This window comes from Scyliorhinus canicula, chromosome 4 (assembly GCF_902713615.1).
Source record: "Scyliorhinus canicula chromosome 4, sScyCan1.1, whole genome shotgun sequence".
Classification (NCBI taxonomy): Eukaryota; Metazoa; Chordata; class Chondrichthyes; order Carcharhiniformes; family Scyliorhinidae; genus Scyliorhinus; species Scyliorhinus canicula.
The window spans coordinates 77,229,692-77,256,493 of NC_052149.1; the positions used below are offsets into that span (position 1 = coordinate 77,229,692).

At 44.1% G+C, this 26,802-nt stretch overlaps 1 protein-coding gene across 15 annotated transcripts in view; it reads left to right on the plus strand.

The window, feature by feature from the left end:
• dock7 (dedicator of cytokinesis 7) overlaps nt 1-26,802 on the plus strand; it is a 223,709-nt gene that overhangs the window by 117,201 nt on the left and 79,706 nt on the right. For 6 of the 15 annotated variants that reach the window (XM_038794509.1, XM_038794510.1, XM_038794511.1 and 3 more), the window contains exons 20-29: nt 2,566-2,797; nt 4,595-4,759; nt 5,440-5,609; nt 7,039-7,128; nt 11,007-11,093; nt 13,549-13,644; nt 15,213-15,353; nt 16,969-17,082; nt 18,268-18,438; nt 21,455-21,594. In XM_038794509.1, coding sequence (XP_038650437.1) covers nt 2,566-2,797; nt 4,595-4,759; nt 5,440-5,609; nt 7,039-7,128; nt 11,007-11,093; nt 13,549-13,644; nt 15,213-15,353; nt 16,969-17,082; nt 18,268-18,438; nt 21,455-21,594 — 1,406 coding nt within the window. The remainder of the gene's footprint in view (nt 1-2,565; nt 2,798-4,594; nt 4,760-5,439; nt 5,610-7,038; nt 7,129-11,006; nt 11,094-13,548; nt 13,645-15,212; nt 15,354-16,968; nt 17,083-18,267; nt 18,439-21,454; nt 21,595-26,802) is intronic. The other 9 variants (XM_038794515.1, XM_038794517.1, XM_038794518.1 and 6 more) reach the window with 4 other exon arrangements.

The window sequence follows — 26,802 nt, forward strand, 5'->3', positions numbered from 1 at the left end:
TGCCTGGGGATCCTGCCTCCACCTGATGTGCATCAGCAGCTGTGTAATGCTCACCAGAATGTGCTCCGGAAGCCTGTCCACTACTTTTGTCCCCGAGGTGTGTCTCTCTGCGTTGGTGGAGGGTGGGGATGTTAGATGTGCCGCGATAATGGTGGCATGCTCGGAGCTCTTCCCCCGGGTATTCTCTCGGGTGATGGGCCGGCTCCATTGGCTGCTACTCCTGGGGGACGATGGACATGTGGTCAGTGGGATGGATGGGTCAGTCTGTATTGCATTAACAACTTACATTTGACAGGTCATCAGGGTGGGACCAGTGGATCCTCACCTCTGCACTATGCACCGACCTCTACGGTGGTCACTGATCGATACTCAGTCATCCCCGTGACCTTCAGGGCCAGTCCCTTATAGGGGTGAGGCCTCTGATGTCCGGCACCCCACTGGCCGTCTCTCTTCCATCGGTTGTGGGCCAACTTCTCCTGCGAGGACACAGAGGGGGCATCGTTAGCCGTTCGCATGTTTCATCACAGGGGATGTGATCGGGGTTGGGGGATGGCCATATGCAAGGGGAGTGGGGAGGTGAGGAGTAGGGGGGGTGGGTAGCGTGGTGGTCTGGTACAAATCACCCGAGCGACCCGGTGGAGGTTGTTGACTTTGTGGCATTTGGTACCAGTTCTCCTTGTCACGCTGCCTGAGCTGACTGCCGCTGCCACTTCCTCCCAGGGCAGTGGCTGCCCTATGGCTGACCCTCGAGGGAACAGGGCACCCCCTCTGGCCTCTACCGCTTCCAGTCATCTGCCCAGGTCGGCATCGCCGAATCGTGGGTCTGGTCGTCTCGGCGGCAAAGGCTGCAAGCTGAGAGGGGTTGGCTGTGAAGGGTCGGTTGAAGTGCTGCTGTCCCTTGTTAGCATGGGGCTGGCGAGCACGGTCCTGGTGAATTAGCCAGTGGGACCATAATTTGCAGCGAGAAGTCCAAGGGGCATTGATAAGTCGACCAATTAATGTTTTATAGCTGTGATTGCCTCGCCAGGCCGAGTGTCGGGAAGCATGCGGCTGTTCCCACTCTATACCACACTTAGAAAACTTTTAGTTAAATCGCGCCCATTATTTCAGCATACTTCGAGGAGCAAGTTTTGACAGATTCCTCAATTGCCTATGCGTCCGTCAATGTGTTGGGTATTAATTCCAGGATTTTAACCCTATTACAATGAAGGAACAGCGATATGCTCTAGCCAAGATGATTTGTGATGGGGAGCTTGGAGGTGTTGGTGTTCTTATGCACCTGCTGCCTTTGTCCTTTGAGTGAGTGGAGGTGGGAGGTTTGGGAAGTACTGCTGAAGAAGCCTTGGTAGTTTGTTTGAGTGCATCCTGCAGAGAGAGCCCACTTGTAGCCGCGGTGCACTGGTGGATAGGATGCCAATCGAGTGGACTGCTTAATCCTTGATGGTGTTGAGTTGCTCAAGTGATGTTCCAGCTGCACTCATCCAAGCAAGTGAAGAGTATTACAGACTTGTTCCTTTTAGGTGGCGGGGCAGGTGTGTGGAGTCAGGAAGTAAGCCAGTCTTTACAGAATATCTAGCCCCTGACATGCTCCTGTAGCGTCAGCATTTATGTAGCTCGTCCACTTGAGCTTCAAGCCAGTGGTCACGCTCCAAGATATTGAATGTGATGAGCATGATTTAAACAATTGTAAATGGAGCTGAAACACTGTGCAATCATCAACAAACAAACCTACATTTGATGTTTGGTGTAGAGAAGGTAATTGATGAAGCAGCTGATGGCTCCAGCACACTGCCCTGAAGGACTTCTGCAATGATTTCTGAGGCTGAGATGATTGGCCTCCAACAATCACAGCCGTTGTCCTTTTTCAGTATAGCACCACCCATTGGACAATGCTTTCCCCAGAAATCCACTGGATTTACCAGGGCTCATTAGCTCTCAAAGTGGTCACATGCTGCCTTGATGTCAAGGGTGGTCACTCTCACTTCGCCTGTAGAATTCAGCTCTGGTGTCCATGTTTGGATCAAGGTGGCAATTAAGACGAGGGCCAAGTGATCAGTGAACATTGATGATAGCTTCACCCATTACTTTGCTGATGATTAAGAGCAGTCGATGAGGCAATATTTTATTGTCTTACTTTTTCTGTGGAAAGAACGCCGCTCATTAATTGAGGAGAGACCGGAGACTCTGGGATTAATTTCACTGACACAGAGAAAGTTACAGGGAAATCTAATGCAGGTTTTAAAATGTTTAAAGGGATTAAATGCGGCAAAAGGGAAAATCTTATTTTGCCTGGCTGGGAGTTGGTGATGAGCAGTCACCAACTAAACATTATCAAGAATGTGAGTAGAGAAGGATTAAGAGACGTTTCCTAATGCAGCGGGTTATTGGAGCTGTGAAGGTGAGATAAATTCTCAGCACAAATATCCCCCACTGGGATGTTAAACATAGATTGTCTAAAATAATAGTATAAGAATTGAGATGGTGATAAATAATATATGAAAACAAATTGATGTTGCACGAGCTTATATATTTGTTTTAATGATCCATATTATATATTTCATACAGGACCCATACCTTGACAAGTTTTTTGCTCTGGTCCATGCCCTGGAGGAGCATGCATTTCCTGTGCGAATTGGAGATCTGAGGATTCTTGAGAACGACCTGGAGAATGAGCTGAAAAACAGTATATCATCCCTGAGCTCGGCTCAACTAGAGCCTGTGGTACGATTCCTCCACCAACTTCTGGATAAACTTGTCTTGTTGGTTGTGAGGCCTCCTGTAATCGCTGGACAGATTGGTACGTCAAATGCATCATTCCTTATATTTAGTCCAACTCTTTTTTGAGAATATGTCATTAATCATGAGGTTATCATCTTAGTTCAACATTGACTCCACTTTTACAGAACAACCATATACTCACGTTTCATTGGGAACATTTACCAATAGTGCCCTTGTTGGTAAATGCATTGTCGGCTTTACACTGAGTTACCAATTTCAACCGTGTCTGTATGAGGATTGCTCGGTCATACTCTGGATTAAGCAGGGGTGAAATGCAGTCTGGGCTCCTGCTCCTATCGTTATACATTGATCACTGAGTTGTGTATGTGCAGATGTGTACACAAATGCTAGTGAAATAACTAGGTAATACCAATTATCTCGGCTTTTTCATGGGTAATAATCTCTTGTGTAAAGTTTTGGAGGGTTCATTGCAACCCAGCACGAGTCAGAAAGAGCAAATTGGAAGGTGGGAAATTTATGTGCAATTAAAATAATTAGATTTTGCATTTCTGAAATATTATCTTAAATTTACCCTTTTGTGTTTAAAGTTTACTTAATGTCTAAATAGTGGCTCATTTCAATTATCAAATTAACAGTCATCTATACCAAAAGAAAAATCACAATGGGAATTCTGCACACTTCAAAGTAAATGAGCTAAATCTCTGCCTTGTGCCACAGCTAAATAGGGCAGATACCAATATCCAGTTCCTATTTATTATCACATCTAAGAACTGGATTAATACAATCACTTGCATTTATATAGCTCCCTTTGAAGTAGCAAAATATCTCAAGGTGTTTCATAGGAACAGAAGCAGACAGAAAATGGCACCAAGACAAAGAAGGGGATAATTAGGAGGTGTGACTCAGGAGCTTGCAGAGAAGTGGACAATCTCTAGGTTTAAGGAGGGAACACCAAAGTTTAAGGTGAAGGTGGCTGAAACTGCAGGCATTAATGGTGTGGCAAAATAAGTGAGGCTTGCATAAGAGGACAGAAATAGAGGAACATAGTTCTTGGAGGTCTTTACAGTTCTGGGGAGGAATGAGCCCATGGAGAAATTTGAACAAAAGTTTTTTTTTAAAGTTCATTTCCGGGATGTGGGCGTCGGTGGTTAGGCCAGCATTTGTTGCCCATCCCTAGTTGCCCTTCAGAAGGTGGTGGTGAGCTGCCTTCTTGAACCGCTGCAGTCCCTGAGGTGTAGGTACGTCCACAGTGCTGAGAGAGAGTTTCAGGATTTTGCCCCAGTGAAGGTGAAGGAACGGCGATATATTTCCAAGTTGGGAGAAGGTGGCCCGCCAGCTGTCATATCCCGCTGTTGTTAACGTGATTTCCCCTCATTGCCGGGAAACCCATGCGTCAGCGTGGGACTGGAACAGCCAGTCAATTCCGCCGCAAATTTAAGTTTTCAAGAAAATTGGGCATTAAAAAATGACAAATGGAGAGGGAAAGAAGATCAACAATAAATGTTTGTTTCTTTTTGAACTGTAATCAGATAATGAATCCCTATTACATTCAGATATCCGATACCTTTTGCGTAACTCAGAGTTGTAGATATTTATTTATTACTGTGATATTGGGAGAAATATTTTGCAGGGTGTTTCTCACTGGATCTGTCGGCAAGTTATCCACCGCATCAAATGACATTTAATCACTTTTTTGGGCGGCCAGTAGATTGCGCCCATTATTGTTTGTTTCATTTTTCAGTTCATGAAACCTGACACTTAGTCAGTCAGCCTAAGACTTTGTCTGACAGACTTAAGATTAAAAAGCAGCTTCATTTACAATGGACTAATTTTTTGTGCACATTCTTTCCTTTAGTAAACATGGGACAGCCATCTTTTGAGGCAATGACGTCCATTGTAAATAGACTTCACAAAAATTTGGAAACAAACCAGGACCAGCATGGCAGAAACAATTTGTTGGCATCCTATATTTACTACGTTTTCCGCCTTCCAAGCACGGAGTCAAACCCCTCATCACCAGGTGAGAGCAAAGTCCGAGAACCAGACGGTAAATTGAAATTTCCCTAGAAAAAATAATATAAAAGCACCAGCTCCAGTTAACTGCCATTTCAAATGGTGCCCTGTGGTCACAAAGGTTAAAGCTCCTTCATGCAACTGCGCATCCACTTGGTTACATCACATAGTGGGTGGAGCGCTGTGCTACTTTCCACATGAGGTACTTCAGCTTCTATTTAATGATTTCCATTGTGTTTCTCTTTTGTTTGTTTTTTTGGTCAGCCTCTCCCTTATGCAGTTGCCCCCTTTCCCCATTTCCAAACTCGCTGCCCATGGTCAGCACATACAATGAGCCCATTTTAATAATTTTTATGATTTCATCTTGAGTGGATGATGTGAGATAATTGGAAAAAAATCAAATGGTGAAACTTGGAAGCATTACTGACAAACAGGAATCAAAGAGTAGATCCTGATTGAACCAAACTCTAATGAACTAGTTCATGGCTAGTTCTCATGTCCTCAGACCGATGGTGTATGACACATTTCATTCTGTACCCCCCCATCTTCCATTTCAAACTAAGTTCCTCAAACTGATAGCTTCGGACCTATTTCATTATTTAACAGATAGCTAATTTTCTGTCTTGCATTACATCTGCATTGGAGTTGAAACTTTACCCACTGATCATGATTTAATCCTTGTCGCAGGCCCTGGTGTGTTGGGTGGATCTATGCATTATGCAACGATGGCACGTACAGCAGCAAGACTGGCCAGTCTGAGCCTTAGTCGGTCCAGGAGTCTCAGTAACAGCAATCCTGACATCGCAGGTACACCAACCTCACCAGATGATGAAGTAAGGACAATTATTGGCAGCAAGGTAAATAACCTCCTTCTACTTCTAAACACTGATGTGTATAATATGGACTCGTGTCACACATAGTATTCAAACCCAATTTGTGTATTATTTTTTCAATTGGAAAGCTCTTCACAATGAAGTAAAATATAATTGTATATGTGAAGCAGAAAGCTTGTTGAGGTTAAAGCTCCCCTTTTTTAAATGCTCTTCTTTCCAAATTAACACACTTTTCTCATCTTAGTACATAGAACATACAGTGCAGAAGGAGGCCATTCGGCCCATCGAGTCTGCACCGACCCACTTAAGCCCTCACGTCCACCCGATCCCCATAACCCAATAACCCCATCCAACCTTTTTGGACACTAAGGGCAATTTAGCGTGACCAATCCACTTAATCTGCACGCCTTTGGACTGTGGGAGGAAACTGGAGCACCCGGAGGAAACCCACGCAGACACTGGGAGAACGTGCAGACTCCGCACTGACAGTGACCCAGCAGGGAATCGAACCTGGGACCCTGGCGCTGTGAAGCCACAGTGCCAGCCATGTGTGCTACCGTGCTGCCCATTCTATCCTTCATCTCCAACCCCAGACTTGGATGAGCTACTTACTTTGTGTTTGCAGCCCTCTGAACCCTGTGATTGAAAACAACTATAGAATTGAGGTTATGCTGTATGATTAATCTGTTTACTATATTTTAATGTAAAATTTTACATTTGTGTAAAATTAGCAATTTTCAATACTAATACTAAATTTTGTATTTTCAACCCCTTGTTTAATGACTAAATGGTTCCATTTTAATAAGTAAATTGTTCTATAGCCACCCCAGTGGCTCAGATAGGAAATTAACTGCCTAGTTCTAAATCATATAGATTAAGAAAATTTGATTCGTAGCCTGTACCAGTCTGAGTTTTGCTCATGATCACCACCTTGTGGCTCCTACTGGGCAGTGTTCATGTGTGGACATCTGGGGCTGTATTCTCCGACGTCGGGATGCTCAGTTTTGCCGACTGCTCGGGAGTTTCCCGATGGCGTGGGGCTGCCTCACAATGGGAAATCCCATTGACCGGCTGGTGAAAAGGAGAATACTGCTGGCGTGCTGAACCAGAACTCTAGCGTGGCGGGGCGGAGAAACCCTCCCCTGATGAGAGTTAAAACCTATCTCTACTTTGTGGCTATCTCCCTGCGCCCTCTTCAACAGTCATGATCAAAACGAAGAATGGCTACTTTGAACATGTTAACAGAGGGCTCCCCAGTTCTGTGGAATCAAATCTCAAAGAGTCTGCACGTTCAGGCAAGGGTGGGAGAAAAATACATTTTTTGTTGTAATCTGAAGCGGACTCTTTAAACGCACTGTCCTTATACATTGTGTGTGTTTTTGGAGAAACCATGTCAACATCCAGCTAAATGTTTTTAAATTCCCTCTCCCATTTGCTTCGTTTGCCTGTTCAGGGACTAGATCGTTCAAATTCCTGGGTTAATGCTGGTGGCCCAACTGTCCCATGGAGAAGTCCCCCCAGATCAAGCACTGAAGTAATGCAGGTGGTTTCAGATGCTAATACATCTTCTTCAGGACATTATTTTGCAACTGAAGTTTTACTTTCACCCATTTCCCATTATTTTGATTATTGGAATATTTTATATTTCAGTCCTTTTTAAGTTTTATTAGCAGTCGCTTGTGATTATAGTTTTTTTTTGTAAACTTCTTTTTGAGACTATTTTCCACCATTTTATGCTCGTGTGCTTGTGCATGGTATTTCCTAAAAATGCATGGGACATGTAGTGCATTGACACTATTGTAAATTATGTGTATTGTCGTAGCTGTGAATTTGTGAGATGCGCTTAAAAATCCTAAATGAATTCAGGAGCGAGATGTGCTTCACTGTTCATTAAGTAAAATAATTTATTTCTCACTATTCAACTGTTGTATCATCCCCAGGAACGTTGAAGGTTCTCTGAACTTGCTGTTGTTTCCAGGCTGCTTTACCGTATTTGTATCAATGCATTCTAGGAAAATGGAATTTAAAAGCCATGCAGTTCTATTGTGTGCAGTACCCTTTTCCTAAACTTAATTCATCATTTCAAATTGCTGTCAACACTAGTGACACACCACTAGTGACCACCTGAGTGCTGCACAGGTCGCAGTGGAAGCACATGACAAAGCACAAGTTTGAAAGAATAGAATTAGTCATTGCACTATTGTTTTTCCGCAGTTTGAAAATATTCTGTGTCCGCTTTTAGGCTTTACTGAAATCCTAGATGCATTATTGCAACTGAAGAGAAGCATTTTAACCTGTCCCATCAATCACCTCCATTTTATTGACATTGAAGTTACAAAATGACATGAGTTATTTTATTGCCACAGCCTCCAGGATCTCTGTGCTTAGAAATGTATTACTTAGTGCTGTGTTTAAAGAGGAATTCAACGTAAAATGGTTCCCCAGTTTAGAAAACACATATCAGCGTAATACAGATGATTTCAGAAAGGCTTCTGTGTTCACCTTGGTCAAACCTCTATCTGTAAGTGGTCTGCTTTTTGTTCAGCCAGAGGAGAGTATGTGACCTTAGGATTGGGCTAAAGGTAAGCTGGAGTTGAACTTCGAAATAGGGGTGGAGGAAAGTGGGGAAGGATGTATATCTGAAACCACCATTTCTGCTGTGGTGGTTGCTGCTGAGTGCAGCGTCAGACACTACTTCTACAGAGAGAAGATGAAAATTGACAACCAAAAGGCTTGTGGACAATAACATGAAAACTGAATTTTTTTTTCTCAAGTTAGTTTGCATGAATGTTTCATCATTCATTTATGCAGCTCAGAGTTGAATCGCTGTGCGTGTTACATGTTCATTCAGATCTCTTTCTTCATGATTAGATACATGTTCTTGGGAGTTGTGTTGCAGAATACTTCAGGCCTGAATGATTCCAAAGGTTTATGTGTAAACCTTTCAAAACTGATGCACTGTAATTTCACATTTATAACTGATCCCATGTGGAAAAGTTGGATAATGTTCTAATGTCCAAATTATAGAAACATGCTGAGCTGAGTATCGGTGGACAAGAAAAATCGGAGGAAAAATCGAAAGATGAGAATAGTATTGAAAATTATGTAAATCTGAAGTTGGGTTTTAAAAGCATGAAGGAAATAAGAAATAGAAGCTTTCAAAGGCCCTTTGAGCCTGTTCAACAAGAGCATCTCCCCTTTCCCACTTGTCCCCATATCTCTTGATTCAGTTGGTATACAACCGTCTCGATCGCAATATTGTTTTTTTTTTAATTCATGGGATGTGGGTATTTATTGCCCATCCCTGAGGGCATTTAAGAGTCAACCACATCTGGAGTCAAATGTAGGCCAGACCAGGATAAGGGCGACATATTTCCTTTCCTAAAGCGCATTAGTGAACCAGATTTTTTTTTTAAATGACAATCAACAATGTCGACAGTGGTGGCAAAGAACAGAGAAAAGTACAGCACAGGAACAGGCCCTTCGGCCCTCCAAGCCTGCGCCGACCATGCTGCCCGTCTAAACTAAAATCTTCTACACTTCCGGGGTCCGTATCCCTCTATTCCCATACTATTCATGTATTTCCAGCCTATTCATGTATTTAATTGCAGACTTTTACTGAATTCAAATTTTACCATGGTGGGATTCAAACCTGGATCCCCAGAGCTGGAACTCTGGATTACTAGTCCAGTGACATACCTCCCTCAGCGACTGACTGGGTAGAGAAATCAAAGGTTTATGATTGCCTGAGTGAAGTAATTTCTTCTCATCTCAGACCTAAATGGCTTATCCTACTACTATTATCCCTGGTTCTACACTTTCCAGACAGGGAAAACAGCCTCTCGTTATCTACCTTGCCGAGCCCTCTTAGAAATGTGACATTTCAATGAGACTACCTCTCATTCTTCTAAACTGCAGAGAATATAGGCTCAATCTACTCAACCTCTCCTCATAGACGTACCCTCTCATTCCAGAATTCAATTCAGTGAGTTTTGTTGTACCTTCTCTAAGACAAGTGGATCCTTAGGTAAGGAGAACAAAACTGTTCTCGGCACACCAGGTATCATCTCACCAATGCCGTATATGATGGCAGCAAAACTTCCCTACCCTGGCACTCAAGCCTCCTTGCAATGAAAGCTAACATACAATTTACCATCCTATTTGCCTTGATGTGCTTGTGTGGCAACTTCCTATGATTTGTGTCAAAGAACCCATAAATCCCTCTGCATACTAGCACATATTGGTCTGACCTAATAAAACATATCCTATTCTTCCAACCAAAGTGGATCATTCCAGGGGCTGGTTTAGCTAGGGGCTGGTTTAGCTCACTCAGCTAAATCGCTGGCTTTTAAAGCCTCCGCGGACAGGCGCTGGAATGTGGCGACTAGGGGCTTTTCACAGTAACTTTATTGAAGCCTACTCGTGACAATAAGCGATTTTCATTTTTCATTTCATCTGCCAAATTCATGTCCAATCACTTGCCCTGTCTGTATCCCTTTGTAGACTCTTTGTGTCCTCCTCACGGCTTACTTTCCCACCTAGGTGTGTATCACCATTAGACTTGGATGCATGGCAATCTGTCTGCTCATCTAAGTAATTGGTGTAATTTGTAAATAGTTGAGGCCCAAGCACTTACCCTTGTGGCAATATGCTAATTACAGCTTGCCAATCTGAAAAAGATTTATTTCTCTCTCTGTTTTCTGTTCTATATCACTGGTTCTCCCTTATCCACCCTGCTAATTATAGCCACAAAAAACAAATAGATTTATGAAACACCACTTCACTGTCATAAAGCATTGCTGACTCCAAGGTTCCTGTTACCATGCCCACAGTAGGAGGAAGACAAGACTGAGGAGGGCAGGGAGTTTTCCAGTCCTGAGGTTCTGCATATAAATGAAGAAAATGAGGAGGAAGAAAAAGGACCAGTAGAATATCAATGATCAAATGGCATTTCCAATGGAGAGAGTGAGTCAGAAAGAAGGAATGGTATCAACATGCAAGTTTGAAAAATGTACATACTGCTTCCTTGATCAACTCCAATCAAAAGAAAGAATAAAATTAACTGGCTTGGGCACATATTTGAGAGAGTCGACACATGATTCAGACGTGCAAGAAATGCTATATTTTGTTGCACAAGGACTTTAATGGTATAGTTTGAACAGGAAGTACTCTGCCATGATGTTACATCTCCTTTTAAGACCAATAACATGCTCCATAGCAAAGCAAACATCAGAACTTAATATCCAATTTAAATCCTGCGATAACTCCTATTGTAGATGTGAAATTACAGACATATTGTTTGAAATATCATTTGATTAAAGTCATTCTATGCTTCCAACTCCTGTGTGTTTAAATTAATACATTCATTTCTGCCATATCTGATTTCACCAATCTGTTACCAACATTCATTCCACTCCATAGGCGATGGACCGAAGTAATCGCATGTCATCGCATACCGAGAGCACAAGTTTCTTACAAACGTTAACGGGACGATTACCGACTAAGAAGGTAGTGCACAGTACTATTGTGTGAGGCGAGTGAGGAAGGTGGGATAAATCTAGTCCAGGGATTCTTGAATGCTATCTCTAACTCTGCTTGCCCAAATCTCGGAGGTTACAGTCCAAGCCAAGTTGAGCTTTGCCATAGAATTTGTTGCAGAGTTTGTAGTCTGCAGCATCCTCACCCAGTTTGTGTTTTATGGTGTCTAACTACAGTGTTAGATTGTCACAATTAACCAGACTGTTCTCAGTGGTTCTGAATTGAATCTCTCAGAATCGCAGCTAGTGTTGAGCAGAAGTTTATGAGACTATTTTTTTGGCTAATTTCAGATTCCTCATTGTTTGTGTAGCTTGTTACTGAGGGCATGTTCTCAACAAATTGAAATTTGTAGCATATTTTAGGCAGCTGAGTTTAATAATCTGTGGCCAAATGTGGTGCATCGTACAGTTGAACTTTGTTTTTACAATTGCAGCAGTGGCAGATATATTTGGATGCTGATTCAAAATTTAATTTTGTTATGGAATTATTAAATTAAATTCAACAATGACGACAATTATTGCATTTCACAGCCTGGGATAGGACAGTTCTTCCCAAAATTGAAGCGTTCCTTATTCAGTGAGTAAATGTACCACCTAAGTGGTGCACAAGTCACATCAATACTGAAGGTCCCAGCTCCATCTCTGGTCTGAACTAAGTTAACTGTTCTTTGTCAAAGCAACATCAGGGGTGTTACAATTTGCCTCAGCCTCTGTTCCACAGTTTCTGTTCTTGATTATTATTCAGTGCCCCTGCTGAAGAATGTTCTTATGCCGCTGGTGAGTAAGAACAGGATCGAACTTCGATTCGATAACCTCATGGTCAGATTGTTTCCCAACACTGCTGTGGGCTTGAGCATGAAGAAGGCAAAAAGATAACAAAGAACATACAGTGCAGAAGGAGGCCATTCGGCCCATCGAGTCTGCATCGACCCACTTAAGCCCTCACTACCACCCTATCCCTGTAAACCAATAACCCCTCCTAACCTTATTGGACACTAAGGGCAATTTATCATGGCCAATCCACCTAACCTGCATGTCTTTGGACTGTGGGAGGAAACTGGAGCACCCGGAGGAAACCCTCGCACACACGGGGAGAACGTGCAGACTCCGCACAGGCAGTGACCCAGCGGGGAATCGAACCTGGGACCCTGGCGCTGTGAAGCCACAGTGCTATCCACTTGTGCTACCGTGCTGCCCGTGCATTGTTATAGCTAGAGAGCTGTTTCCAGGCAACACTAGTGCAACCCATGGCAGGAAAAACATTGTAGATTTTTTTTCTGCTGGAACAAAGAAATAACAAACTTTATGAAACAAACAGTGAAAGCCGTGAGTGATTTAGAAAATTAGATTTTCAGATGGAAAATAAACTTTTATTTGGCACAGATTACAGATCCATCTTGCAGATCTGCTATTCAGTAAACTTCAGGTCAAGTGGAGGTCCTCTATTTTTTCCCACTCTTGGATGCGAGTCATGGCAATTTAATAGAATGAAACCCAAAGTCAGCCAAGGCTAAACTTCTGAAGTTACTTCCTCTTCCCTTTCCCTCCCCCAGCTATCGCGTATAGGTAAAGAGCATGACATTTCGTGGGACCCATTGTTCCTATATCAAAGCTATACTTTAACACTGATTGGTTGAATTTTCCCATATTTGTTCAGTGTTAAGGTCTGACTGAAAACCGGCATGTAGCTCTCCAGCTGCACTTCTGAGTTTTTAGTCCAGATTTTCAGGCGCTTGAAAAATAAAAGAGTTGGTGGATTTTTTCCATCAGGCAGGGCCTGATAAGTCCGACTGCACAGAGATCGGGGCACCATATTTTAGGGTGTCCTGATCAGAACTGAATTTGAACCCCACTGCCCACCACCACCATGGAGGCATTGGGGGCTGTCTTGTTCACCCCCGGCACATTCATTGGGGGAGCCCCCACCCCAATACCTGCAGGTTCCCCCCTCAATGGCCTTGTCACTTACGTTGGGGAGGCATGAATATTCGGTGAGGGGGGGGGGAATCATGTGACGGCAGGGCTGAGTAATTAGATGGTAATGAATGCAAAGCCATCCAAATCAAGTTCTCGCCCTTTGTCGGCGCGAACCCTTGTCGCCACCAGCGAGAGGCATGGAAAAACCCCATCTCACCGGCGAGAATCGGGAAATGCGATTCTAGCCATATTTTCTAGGTGTCTCTGTTCTCTCTGATGGTGAATGTGGGCTGAAAATCGCTCTGTGTTTTACAAACAGATTCTGGATTTTGTACATGAATAGACATGAGCCTTTCATACCAAAATTGAACTGGACAAATTCCACAATTGAAAAGATTATTTACCATCTAGTTATGATTGTAGAGTTCAGGCAGAATAACTGTGTCTGTCCTTGTTCTGGAATATTGTTTTGTAAGTGTTTATAATTCCTATTGTGTTGTGTGACTCAGCTATTGCACGAGGAGCTGGCCCTGCAATGGGTTGTCAGCAGTGGAAGTGTGCGTGAATCCGCTTTGCACCAGGCCTGGTTCTTCTTTGAATTAATGGTGAGTAAAATAGTGGTTAAATAAGACCTGAGTCGTTGAATATTTTTAAGGCAAGGCTAGATATATTCTTGATGAACAAAGTAGTAAAATGTTATTGGGGGGGGAGGGGAAGGGGGATGGTAGGTAGGAATGTGGGATTGAAGCTGCAATCGGAGCACCCATGATCTTATTGAATGGTGGAGCATGCCCGAGGGGTCGAGTGGCCGCCTCCTGTTCCTAATTCGTATGTTCATATCTTTGTATAAAGTTAACTCTTTAAGTTTTAAAATTCACATTTTACTAGTCATTGCTGAAGGCTTCATGATTAGTTCAAAAAGAAGAATTTTAGGGAGAAGCTTGTTCTTTGTTTTGCTGATTCAAATTTTGAGTGCACGTCTCTACCAGCCCCCCCTCCCACAAACAGCAGCCCTCCTCCCCCCCCCCTCCCCCCATCCCCAAAACAGGGTTTCCTCAATCATAAGCCACCTTCATACTCCACCTACATTGTGGAAGTCATCCTACAATATGAACAAGATCCCTGTATTCTGAATTGTTTAAAGTGTGGCTCTGCAGTTGTCCTAAAGTCCAGTTCCACAGCCATCCTGGTAGAGAGTGTTCCTGGTTAATGGAGGGATCCAATCAGTTCATAAATTATAAAATTAGCTTTATTTCATTTGTATAATAATTTGAGCGTTCAGGGAGCAGAATTATTTTAGACATGGTTTACTTTGTTTCCCGAAGCATGTACACTATCTAGTTTAAAATGAGCCCCCCCTCCCGGCAAAAGAAGATTTTGCATAGGGAAGAGCATAGAAGTAAACAGTCTCAGTACATTTGAATGTATCTTTGGAGAGAGAAATGATTGCGAGAAATAACTTGGCAAGGGAGGGAGGGGGTGGTGGCTAGGTGGGATTGAGGATATAATAAAGATATAGGGATCTTTTGCTTAATAGAATTCCTGCAGTGCAGAACATTCAGCCCATCGAGTTTGCACTGACCCTCTGAAAGAGCACCCGACCTAGACAAAATCCCCCGCCTTATCCCCATAATCTCCCTTAGTCTGCACATTCCTGGACACGATTGGAGCAATTTAAATCATGGCCAATCCACCTTCCTTGCACATCTTTGGACTATGGGAGCTGCCGGAGGAAACCCAAGCAGACACATAGAGAATGTGCAAACTTTTAAAAATGTTAATTTAGAGTACACAATTCGTTTTTCAAATTTAGGGGCAATTTAGTGTGGCCAATTCACCTACCCTACACATCTTTGGGTTGTGGGGGTGAGACCCACGCAGACACAGGGAAAATATGTAAACTCCACATGAAAATTGACCCGGGGCTGGGATCGAACCTGGGTCTCTGGCGCTGTGTATAAGGAGTGCTAATCACTGTCCCACCGTGCCGTCCTTTCAAATGGCTTTATCCAATTTCCAAAGGTTGTTGTACTGGCTCTGCCTCCATACCTGCCTTGTTAGTTCGTTGGCACTCATTTCATAGAAACCGAAATATACTCTACATGTTATTTTTTTAAACTTAAAACATTTACCTAGAACTAATACTTTGTGTAATGTGTTATTGATTGACTAGGTGAAAAGCATGGTGCACCATTTATATTTTTCTGACAAACTTGACACCTTGAGAAAAGCTCGATTCCCGGAAAGATTTATGGATGACATTGCAGCTCTGGTTAGCATGATTGCAGGGGATATCGTTACCAGATTTCAGAAGGTAACAATGGAATTCATTCTTATTTTTATTTTTGCACAGGTGATCATGTAGACCAGGTGAAACCACATTTGATGCCATGCCTGTGCTGTGTTTACTAATCTTTTGTTCAGCACCAGCTAAGAGCCCAAGGGATAGGAGCAGGAGTAGGCCCTTTGATCCCATCCTGCCATTCAGTATGGCCATGTCTGATCTTCTACCTCAACACTACCTTCTCGCACCATCCCCATGAACTTTAATTCTCTTGGAATCCTAAAAATGTATTGGGCTCTGTCTTGCATATACAAATAGAAGCAGTTTGGGTTGTTCTGTGTTAAGGAGCAAAACGATCAGCCAGGATTTCAGCTCATGCCTGTTATCCGTTAAGTCCTGTAAGGGTGCAACACCGTTCGAGTTTATTACTGATCCAACTTGACAGGATATTGCCTCTTGCAGTATGGGCTAAAGCATAAAGAATTATTATATTGGACAGGGTACTGGATGGTGGCTGGCGGCCTTGGGGTCAATCCAACAGCAAGTCCGTGCCTTCAGAGAAGATTGGGAGAATAGTAAGAAAAGGATGGAAATGACAGGATGGCATGGTGGTGCAGTGGTTAGCACTGCTGCCTCAGGGCGCTGAAGTGCCAGGTTCAATCCCAGCCTTGGCTCACTGTCCGTGTGGAGTTTGCACATTCTCCCCGTGTCTGCATGGGTCTCACCCCCACAACCCAAAAGATGTGCAGGGTCGGTGGATTCGCCACGCTAAATTGCCCCTTAATTAGAAAAAAAATAATTGGATACACTAAATTTAAAAATAAAGGATGGAAATGATCATCAACCTGGCCAGCAAACCAATTTTTTAAAAATTCATTTACGGGATGTTGGCCTTGCTGGTTAGGCCAGCATTTATTGCCCATCCCTAGTTTTCCTTCAGAAGGTGGCGATGAGTTGCCTTTTTGAACCGCTGCAGTCCTGCAGGTGTAGGTGCACCCACTATGCTGTTAGGGAGAGAGTTCCAGTATTTTGCCCCAGGGACAGTGAAGGAACGGCTATATATTTCTAAGTCGGGGTGCTGAATGACTTGGAGGGGAATCTTCAGATGGTGGGGTTCCCATGTATCTACTGCTCTTGCCCTTCTAAATGGTAGTGGCCGTGGGTTTGGAAGGTGCTGTCTAAGGAACCTTGGTGAGTTATTTCAGTGCATTGTGTAGATGTTACACATGGCTGCCACTGTTCGTCGTTCGTGGGGGGTTTGAATGATTGTGGAAGGGGGAGCAATCAGACGGGCTGCTTTGTCCTGGATGGTGTCAAGCTTGTTGAGTATTTGTGGAGCTGCACTCATCCAGGAAAGTGGAGAGTATTCCATTACACTCCTGACTTGTGCCTTATGGGTGGTGGACAGACTTTGGGAGGTCAGGAGGTTAGTTACCCGACGTAGGATTCCTAGCCTTTGATCTGCCCTGGTCACCACCATTGACCCACTATTGGGTCAAATACAGCCCACTAAGTGCTGGACTCGGTCAAAACCAATGACAAGCTTTCAGAATGTATTTCAGCTGATGTCCTTTTCGAGCATTGTGGTAAATTAAGAATTACAGAAGAATGCTGATCATGTAACTGATGAATTCTTTATTTTTAGGATATAGAACTGATTGAGAGACTAAACATCAGTCTTGCGTTTTTTCTCAACGACCTTTTTTCAGTGATGGATCGTGGCTTTGTCTTTGCTCTTACCAAAACCTACTGGAAGCAGGTAATAAACACACAATCTATATTTTCGGGGTGTAAAGAACATGACACAGATTGTGATGTTTTGAGAAATATACAACGAAAGGTTTTTTCATAGTGCACCGTGCATACTAGGACGATCCCCAGATTTAGTCCTTGGTCGGTGTTAAACTGGCTGTCATAAAATTGGATAGCATCAAACTTGTGCTGCTTTGGACTGGAGAAAGCTTGATCATGCTGCTAAATGCATTGAAATGGGAGGAGGGCGCGGGGCGGCAGGGTGGCACAATGGTTAGCACTGCTGCCTTGCAGCATCAGGGACCCGGGTTCAATTCCGGCCTTGGATGACTGTGTGGAGTTTGTATGTTCTGCGTGGGTTTCCTCCGAGTGCTCTTGTTTCTGAAGATATGTAAGTTTGGTGGATGAGCTATGCTAAATTGTCCCTGAGTGTGAAATGGTTAGGTGGGATTACGGGGATAAGGCGGGGGCTTGGGTCTAGGTAGGGTACTCTTTCAGAAGGTCAGTGCTGGCTCGATGGGCCAAATGGCCTCCTTCTGCACTGTAGGAATCCTATGGAAATGGAAAATGTCGCACTTGTATCCACTAATTTCCATTGCCTAAGTAAACACATTTTTAAAAAACCTTGGATAAAGAAAATTAAATTGTGGAGGGAACAGACAAGTTGATTCCAAATGATCAGGTTATCCACACTGTGAGCAAAGTTTGAAAAATAAAATAAAATTGATATTAAAATGATTTAGTTAGGATCATAGAACTTGCAGTTGCACAAATCCTTCTTGCATAGATTTGCAGGATATCACAGGCTATCACAAAGTGTTTTACATCCTCCAAACAGTAAGCTACATTTGAGGTTACATTAATAATACCTTAAACAATTTGTTTTTTCAAAATAAATTTAGAGTACCCCATTATTATTCAAATTAAGGGGCAATTTAGCGTGGCCAACTCGCCTACCCTGCACATTTTTGTGGGTTGTGGGGTGAGACCCATGCAGACAGGGGGGGGGAGAATGTGCAAGCTCCACACCGACAGTGACCCGGAGCCAAGATCAAACAGGTCCTTGGCGCTGTGAGGCAGCAGTGCTAACCACTGTGCCTCCATACTGCCCTACAATTTGTTCATTTTGATTGTACTGTGTGTATGTGTACTTTAAGTTTATTTAAACATTTTGTATCTACTGTTTTTCTAGGTTTCTTCAAAGCTTTATGCATTACAGACTCCGAGTATGCTTGTTTCATTGAGGTTGGACTTCCTGCGAATCATCTGCAGTCATGAGCATTATGTCACACTGAACTTACCATGCAGTCTCCTTACACCTCCATCCTCACCCTCTCCCTCTGTGTCTTCTGCAACTAGTCAGGTACAATTTTGCATTGGCATATGGTATTGAAGTTTTTTTCATTAAACCTGTGACAAAGTATCAGACAGGAGATTATTTGAAAGGAGGAATAAACATTTAGAACATAGAACAGTACAGCACAGAACAGGCCCTTCGGCCCTCGATGTTGTGCCGAGCAATGATCACCCTACTTAAACCCACGTAACCCGTATACCCGTAACCCAACAATCCCCCCATTAACCTTACGCTACGGGCAATTTAGCATGGCCAATCCACCTAACCCGCACATCTTTGGACTGTGGGAGGAAACCGGAGCACCCGGAGGAAACCCACGCACACACAGGGAGGACGTGCAGACTCCACACAGACAGTGACCCAGCCGGGAATCAAACCTGGGACCCTGGAGCTGTGAAGCATTGATGCTAACCACCATGCTACCGTGAGGCCCCTTTGAGGTAGGGAAGTAAGTTGAAGTATACATTGATTAGAAGAGAGGCTATAAAATTGGGCCTAAATGCAGTTTCTCAGAATGGTGGTGTGTCGTGGTGTCTCACAATTCTGTTGAGAGACTATTTCCATTGAACCATGTCCATCAATAATTCAGATATAAGGCAAAAGGGAGTGGAATCCAAACTTGCAGATGGTACTGAAATTTGAAGCACAGTAAATAATTTTGAGGACCAAAGGAAGCTGCAAGGAGATACTAACAAGGTAGTGGAATTGTAAATTAGAAAAATAGTAGATGGAATTCAATGCCTGTAATTGTGAGATAGTAAAGTTTTGGTAACTGAAATTAAATGGAGAATAATGTAGAAGAGCAGAGGGATTTGGGATACAATTTCACAAAATGTTAAATGGAACACCCCAAGTGAATAGGACTATAAAAAGCTAATGGAACAATGTGGTTTATGGAAAAAAAAATATGAAAGTCCATTGTCTTTGATCTCTGCTACAAGCTCTATTCCTTAACCACTAGCTCCACCCCTCTCCATTAGCAACTGTGTATGGTTGACCCAAAAGGGGTGGCACAGTGGTTAGCACTGCTGCCTCCCAGTGCCAGGGACTCAGATTCAATTCCAGCCTTGGGTGACTGTCTGTGTGGAGTTTGCATGTCCTCCCTGTGTCTGTTTCCTCCGGGTGCTCCGGTTTCTTTCCACAGTCCAAAGATGCGCAGGTTAGGTGGATTGGCCGTGATAAAATTGCCCCTTAATGTCCTGGGATGTGCAGGTTGGGTGGGGTTACAGGGTTAAGGTGAGAGTCTGGGCCTAGACAGAGTGCTTCTTCAGAGGGTTGGTGCAGACTTGTTGGCTGAATGGCATCCTTCTGCCCGGTAGGGATTCTATGACATGACATGACTGTTCACAACCTTAGTGTCATGTTAGACCCTGAGATGAACTTCTGATCATATGTTCACACGATCACTAAGACTGCCTATTTCCACCTTTGTAACATCACCCAACTCGACCTTTGCCTCAGCTCGTCAACTGCGTAAACCCTCATCCATGCCTTTGTTACCTCACGACTTCACTATGCTAATGCACACCTGTCCTGCTTCCCATATTATACCCTATGTAAACTTCATCCAAAGCTCTGTTGCCCATGTCCGTATTCAAAGTACAATGAAAAGTACAGCACAGGAACAGGCCCTTCAGCCCTCCAAGCCTGCGCCGACCATGCTGCCCGTCTAAACTAAAATCTTCTACACTTCTGGCGTCCGTATCCCTCTATTCCCATCCTATTCATGTATTTGTCAAGATGCCCCTTAAACGTCACTATCGTCCTGCTTCCACCACCTCCTCCGGCAGCGAGTTCCAGGCACCCACTACCCTCTGTTAAAAAAAAACTTGCCTCGTACATCTCCTCTAAACCTTACCCCTTGCACCTTAATCCTATGCCCCCTAGTAATTGATCCCTCTACCTTGGGAAAAAGTCTCTGACTATCCACTCTGTCCATGCCCCTCTATCAGGTTGCCCCTCAACCTCCTTCGTTTCAGTGAGAACAAACCGAGTTTATTCAACCTCTCATCATAGCTAATGCTAATTCGCGCCAAGTCCTGTTCACTTGTCACCGTTATAGTCTCTGAACTACATTCCTGGTTAAGTAATAACTCAAATTAAAAATTTGAAATCACTCCGTAGCCCCACCCTCCCCATCTCCTCCAGCCCCACAAGCTTCATACTCGGAGTTAGCACTCTGGCTGAGTGCCCCTGATTTGAATTGCTATTCCATTGTGGCTATGTCTTAAGGTATCTTGGCTGTAAGCCCTGGAATTCCCTCCCTAAACCTCACCACCTCTTACCTCTCTTTTGTCCTTTAAGCCACCCCTTAAAACCTGCCTTTTTAACCAAGCTTTGGGCCATCTGCCGTATTATCACTTTATAAGGCTTGTTGTCAAATTTTGTTGTACAACATTTGGAATGCTGAATACCGTGGGACGTTTTATTGCTTTAAAGATGCTATGTAGGTACAAGTTGATGTGGCAATGGGAAATCTACATAGAACTTTAGTAGGACCAAAGTTGAAGTAGTGTGTGCCACTTTGGGCTGCAGACTTTAAGAAAGATGTTGAGGAAGTTAAAAGTACAGTGCAGATTCACTTGGACGCTGTCCAATATGAATAAAATGCAAATAAATATGTTTTTTTTAATAGGATTTTTCTTGGGTCAGAGTACATTACAGGAGTAAATTAATAGATATGCTTAGATTTATAAAAGAATGAGAAAGAGTAGTTTTCAACTGAAGGGTCTAGAATGAAAGAATTGGGATGCAAGATTAAATGTGTGAGACCTAGGATAGAGAGCAGAAGAAATTACTTTCTACACAGGATTGTGAGGTTTGCAATGGACTACCAGGATTAGAGATTGCAGCAGTTATCAAGTTAACATTTATGGATAATCAATACATGATTTAAGAAAAACTGAATAAAGAGTTAAGACAAGACAACATGACTATGGCTTGTGTGAATGATAAATATGAGTTAGTAAGTTGAATGGCCGACTTGCTTGTTGTTATTAATTCGGTCTGTTTTATTTTCCAGAGCTCTGGGTTTTCCACAATTGTTCAAGACCAGAAGATTGCAAATATGTTTGAGTTGTCAGTCCCATTCCGCCAGCAGCACTACCTAGCTGGACTCGTACTAACTGAGTTAACACTTATTCTAGACCCAGAGGCAGAGGGGTGAGTTAGATGAAATGCAAATCCATAGTGTGTTTATTATTGCTTTATGTAAAAAAAAACTTTCCTTCTCTGAGTTGGGAGTGGAGGGAATTAAGGTTTCCTTTACATTCGTTCCAATAAAAGTACACAGTTATATCTCATGGTTTGGGGGTAATATATTGATTGAAGAGAACAACTATTTTGACAGGATTTTTTAGACAGGTTAAATGAGTGGACAAGAAAGTGACAGTTAGAATATGGCATGAAGAAATATGAAATTATCTATTTTGGTAGGAAAAATAGAACGGTACTTTCTATTTTGGTAGGAAAAGCAGAGATAGACCAAGAAATATTGGTGTTCAGAGTTGGGTGTCCATTTACATGAATCACAGAAAGTTATCAGGCAGATACAGTAAGTAATTAGAAAATCAGAGTTATGTATGCCTTTATTTCAAAGGGATTGAAGTATAAGAAGGAAAAGATCTGGGTCTGGATTCTCCGCCGGCGGGATGCGTCGTTTTGCCGGCAGCCCGGAGGTTGCCTGACGTGTGGAAATGTGGCGCGGCGGGGTGGAGAATCCAGCCCCTTATTGCAGTTGAGTGGAGCCTCGGTGAAACCACACCTTAAGTAGTAAGTACAGTTTTGGCCTTATCGAAGGAAGGAAATGCTTGCCTAAGAGAGACGCAAAAAACGTTCATTGGATCGATTTGTGGGTTTAATGAATTGTCCTGTGAGGAAATATTGGGTAGACTTGGCCTATATTCCCTAGGAATGTTCTCTGATATAAAAAATAGATATAAAACATTAGGGTTTTCTTAAAACAGAGTAGAATACAGGAGGAGTAAATTAATAGAGGTGCTTATTATTGTGAAAGGATGGGAAAATGTAGTTTGCAAATATAAGGTCTAGAGATATGGATGTAAAGTTAAATGCAAGAGATTTAGGACAGAAACCAGGAGAACTTAGAAAAATGGCAGGTAATCGCATGGATAGAAGATGACTGGCCGGCAGAAAACAGAGATTATGCATAAATAATCTGTGTCTGACTGGCAGGATGTGTGAAGTGAAGTCCCACAGGGGTCTGTACTGGGGCCTCCACTTTCTAGAATTTATATCAATGATTGAGAAAAGGGTAGTGAAGGCATGGTAGCTAAATTGTTAGGTGACACAAAGATAGGCAGGAAAGTATGTTGTGAAGTGGACAGATGAAGATTGAAGATGGATGTAGATAAGTTGAAGAACAGTAAAAATCTGGTTGATGCAGCATGATTTGAAAAACTATGAAGTTGTTCACTTCGGCAAGAAGACTAAAATTACTACAGTATTACTACAACAAAGAACGGATGCAGAATTCTGAGATGCAGAGGGATCTAGGTGTTATTGTGCATGAGTCACAGAAAGTAAGTATGCAAGTACGTCAAGTATTTAAGAAGGTTAATAGAATTGTCTTTTATTACGAGAGGAATTGCATAAAAGTAAGCCAGTTATGCTTCAGTTATACAGGGTAATAGTGAAAGTATGCAGCACGGTAGCATTGTGGATAGCACAATTGCTTCACAGCTCCAGGGTCCCAGGTTCGATTCCGGCTTGGGTCACTGTCTGTGTGGAGTCTGCACATCCTCCCCGTGTGTGCGTGGGTTTCCTCTGGGTGCTCCGGTTTCCTCCCACAGTCCAAAGATGTGCAGGTTAGGTGGAATGGCCATGATAAATTGCCCTTAGTGTCCAAAATTGCCCTTAGTGTTGGGTGGGGTTACTGGGTTATGGGGATAAGGTGGAGGTGTTGACCTTGGGTAGGGTGCTCTTTCCAAGAGCCGGTGCAGACTCGATGGGCTGAATGGCCTCCTTCTGCACTGTAAATTCTATGAAAATTCTATGAAATCGTGTGTACAGTTTTGGTCTCCTTATCTAAGGAAGGATGTAAATGCATTGGTGGCAATTCAGAGGAGTTTACTAGATTAATACCTGGAATAAGCAGGTTGTCTTATGAGGAACGGTTAGACAAACTGAGCTTGTTTCCACTGGAGTTTCGAAGAGTGAAAGGAGACTTGATTGACGTATATAAGATTCTGAACGGTATTGACAAGGTGGATATGGAAAGTATGTTCCTTCTTGTGGGGGAGTTGGGAAAGAGGGATTCCATTTCACAGGGCACTGGCATCAGTATTGGGACAGGAGGGAACGGTACCGTTAGGACAGTCTCCGCCTGAACTGATCTCAAACCAGTGTCCTAGAGGAAAGGAGAAAAAGGGTGGTCACAAGGACTTTAAACTAGTAAATGGGGGAGAGGGGGAGATCTCCAGGGAAGCCAATACAGTTCTAAAAACAAGTAGCAGGGCAGAGAATAACAAATTAGTCAGGAGCCCAACTTCAGGGACTGCAGCTAATGACAAAATGCCAAGAAGTATACCGGTTAAACTAGAAGTGAAAAATAATAAACAAGCAAATAAAATATCAGTGCTCAGGGACAGGTTAGGGGGTAGAGCCTAATTAAGAGTTCTATATACAAATGAACAGAGTGTAAGCAATAAACTAGATGAGCTGCAGATGCAAATTCAAATTGAAGATTATGATGTAGTAGCTAATATAGAGACATGGCTGCAGGATGGTCAGGACTGGGAACTAAATCTACCCGGTCATAAAGCTTACAGGAGGGACAGGGAAGATGGCCGAGGGGGTGGAGTAGCCTTACTGATTAGAAATACTATTACCTCAATGATGAGGGAGGATATAATGAGGGGAAAGCATCCAGTGGAAACTGTGGGCGGGATTCTGCGGGAATCAATGGGGTGGCCAACTCCGGCGGGAAAGAGTGCGTGAACCACTCCGGTGACGAGCCACCCCAAAGTTGCGGAATCCTCCACACCTTCAGGGGCTAAGCCGGCGCCGGATTGGTTTGCGCCACACCGGCCGGCAGGGAAGGGGCTTGGCGTGACGCCAACCGGCGCCGAAGGGCCTCTGCCGCCCGGCGCGTGTTGACGCATGCACGTGTGCTGGCCTCATCCCAGCGCATGTGCAGGGGCATCTTCTCCGTGTCGGCCATGGCGGAGGGCCACAGCAGCCGACGTGGAGGAATAGAGTGCCCCCACGGCACAGGCCCGCCCGCGGATCGGTGGGCCCCAATCGCGGGCCAGCCCACCTGAGCCCCCCCCGAGGACCCCGGAGGCCGCCCACGCTGCGAGGTCCCGCCGGTAAGGACCTACTCTAATTTACGCCGGCGGGATCAGCAAAAAAACCGGGCGGCCACTTGGCCCATCGTGGGCCGGAGAATTGCCGGGGAGGCCGCCGACCAGCAGGGCGTGATTCCTGCCCCCGCCAAATCCCCGGCGCCGGAAAATTCGGCAGCCGGCGGGGGTGGGATTCACGCCGACCCCTGGCAATTCTCCGACCCGACGGGGGTCAGAGAATCCCACCCCATATAGGTGGAACTGAGGAACAAAAAAGAATCTTAAAACTGTAATGGGTGTTGTGTATCGACCTCCTGGCAGTACTTCTGACGTGTTAGATGGTATAAATGCAGAAGTTAGGCAAGTGTGTAACAAAGGCAGAGTAGTATTAATTGGGATTTTAAATTACACTTAGATTTGGAGAGGCAGATAAGTACCTTTCAGAAAGGTAGTGAATTTCTGGGATAGGTTCCTGCAGCAATATGTTCTAGATGTAACAAGCGGGCAGGCTATATTAGATATAGTTATGAGTAATGAGCCAAATTTAATTAATAATCTAACTGCGTGAACATTTATCAAACAGTGATCACAACATGATTGAATTCAATGTAGCTTTTGAAAGTAAAAAGCACGATTCAGACACTAGGGGCGCGATTCTCCCAAAACGGGAGAAATCGTAAGGCTGGCGTCAAACCCGGGCAGGTTTGACGCCAGCGCGCCCCTTCCCGACCGGGAACCGATTCTGGTCCCCGGTCGGGGCTAGCAGCCCTACGCCTTAAGCTCCGGCATCACGGGCTTAACGAATTTCGTTAAGCCCGCTTGCCGGAGTTAGCGCCGGCTGACGCGTCATATGACGTCAGCCGCGCATGCGCGGATTGGAAGACTCCAACCCGCGCATGCGCGGATGACGTCATCGCGTATTTGCGCGAAACCCGCGCATGCGCGGGCCGGGATGCCCCTCAGCCGCCCCGCGAATGGATACTGCGGGGCGGCGGAAGGAGAAATAGTGCGCGGGCATCGGGCCCGCTGCCCGCGATCGGTGCCCACCGATCGCGGGCCCATGGCACCCTTGGCACGGCCGTGGTACTGCCGTGTCAATCGGTGCCATGGTTATAAAAAGCGAGTTGTTCCCGCCGTTTTTACGAATGGCCAGACCAGGTGTGTTTGCCGTTCGTAAAAACAGCGTAAAGGGCTGGGACTTCGGCCCATCTATCAGCTGTGAATCGCTGCCGGCCGTAAAAAAACGGCGGCAGCGATTCGTGTCGGGAGTTGGGCGGGGGGGGGGGGGGGGGGGGGGGGGGAGGGAGAATAGCGGGAGGGCGGGAAAAATGTCGGGAAGGCCCTCCCGCTATTCTCCGACCCGTCGTGGGGGGCAGAGAATCGCGCCCTAGGATTTTAGACTTGGGTATGGCTGAATTTAATGAGATGAGATGGGGACTGTCCACGGTAAACTGGGAAGATCTGTTAATGGGTCAATTGACTGAACAACAGTGGAGAATATTTCCGGAAATATTTAACAAGACACAGAGCGAGTAAATATCCCTGATAGGAAAAAGCTCCACTTCATAAAAAAAATCAGCCATGGACAACTAAAGAGGTTAGGGACAACATAAAACTAAAAGAAAGGGCTTACAAAAATGCAAAACATAGCACAGATCTGTACAAATGGGATAGATACAGAGACCAGTAACAGGTCACAAAGCAGCTTATAAGAGCTACTAAAAGGGATTATGGAAGTCTCGTAAAAATTAATAGTCAATAAAGGACAGGGACTTAATGCAAGTAATGTAAGTACTGCGTCAGTAATTAGAAAATCATTGGAACTAAAAAGTGACTAATCCCCAGGACCTGACGGTTTCGATCCGAGGGTGTTAAAGGAAGTAATAATAATAATCATTTATTGTCACAAGTAGGTTTCAATGAAGTTACTGTGAAAAGCCCCTAGTAGCCACATTCCGGCACCTGTTCAGGGAGGCCGGTACAGGAATTGAACCAACGCTGCTGGCATTGTTCTGCATTACAAGCCTCTGGATTGGAAAATTGCACATGTCACTTCATTTTTTAA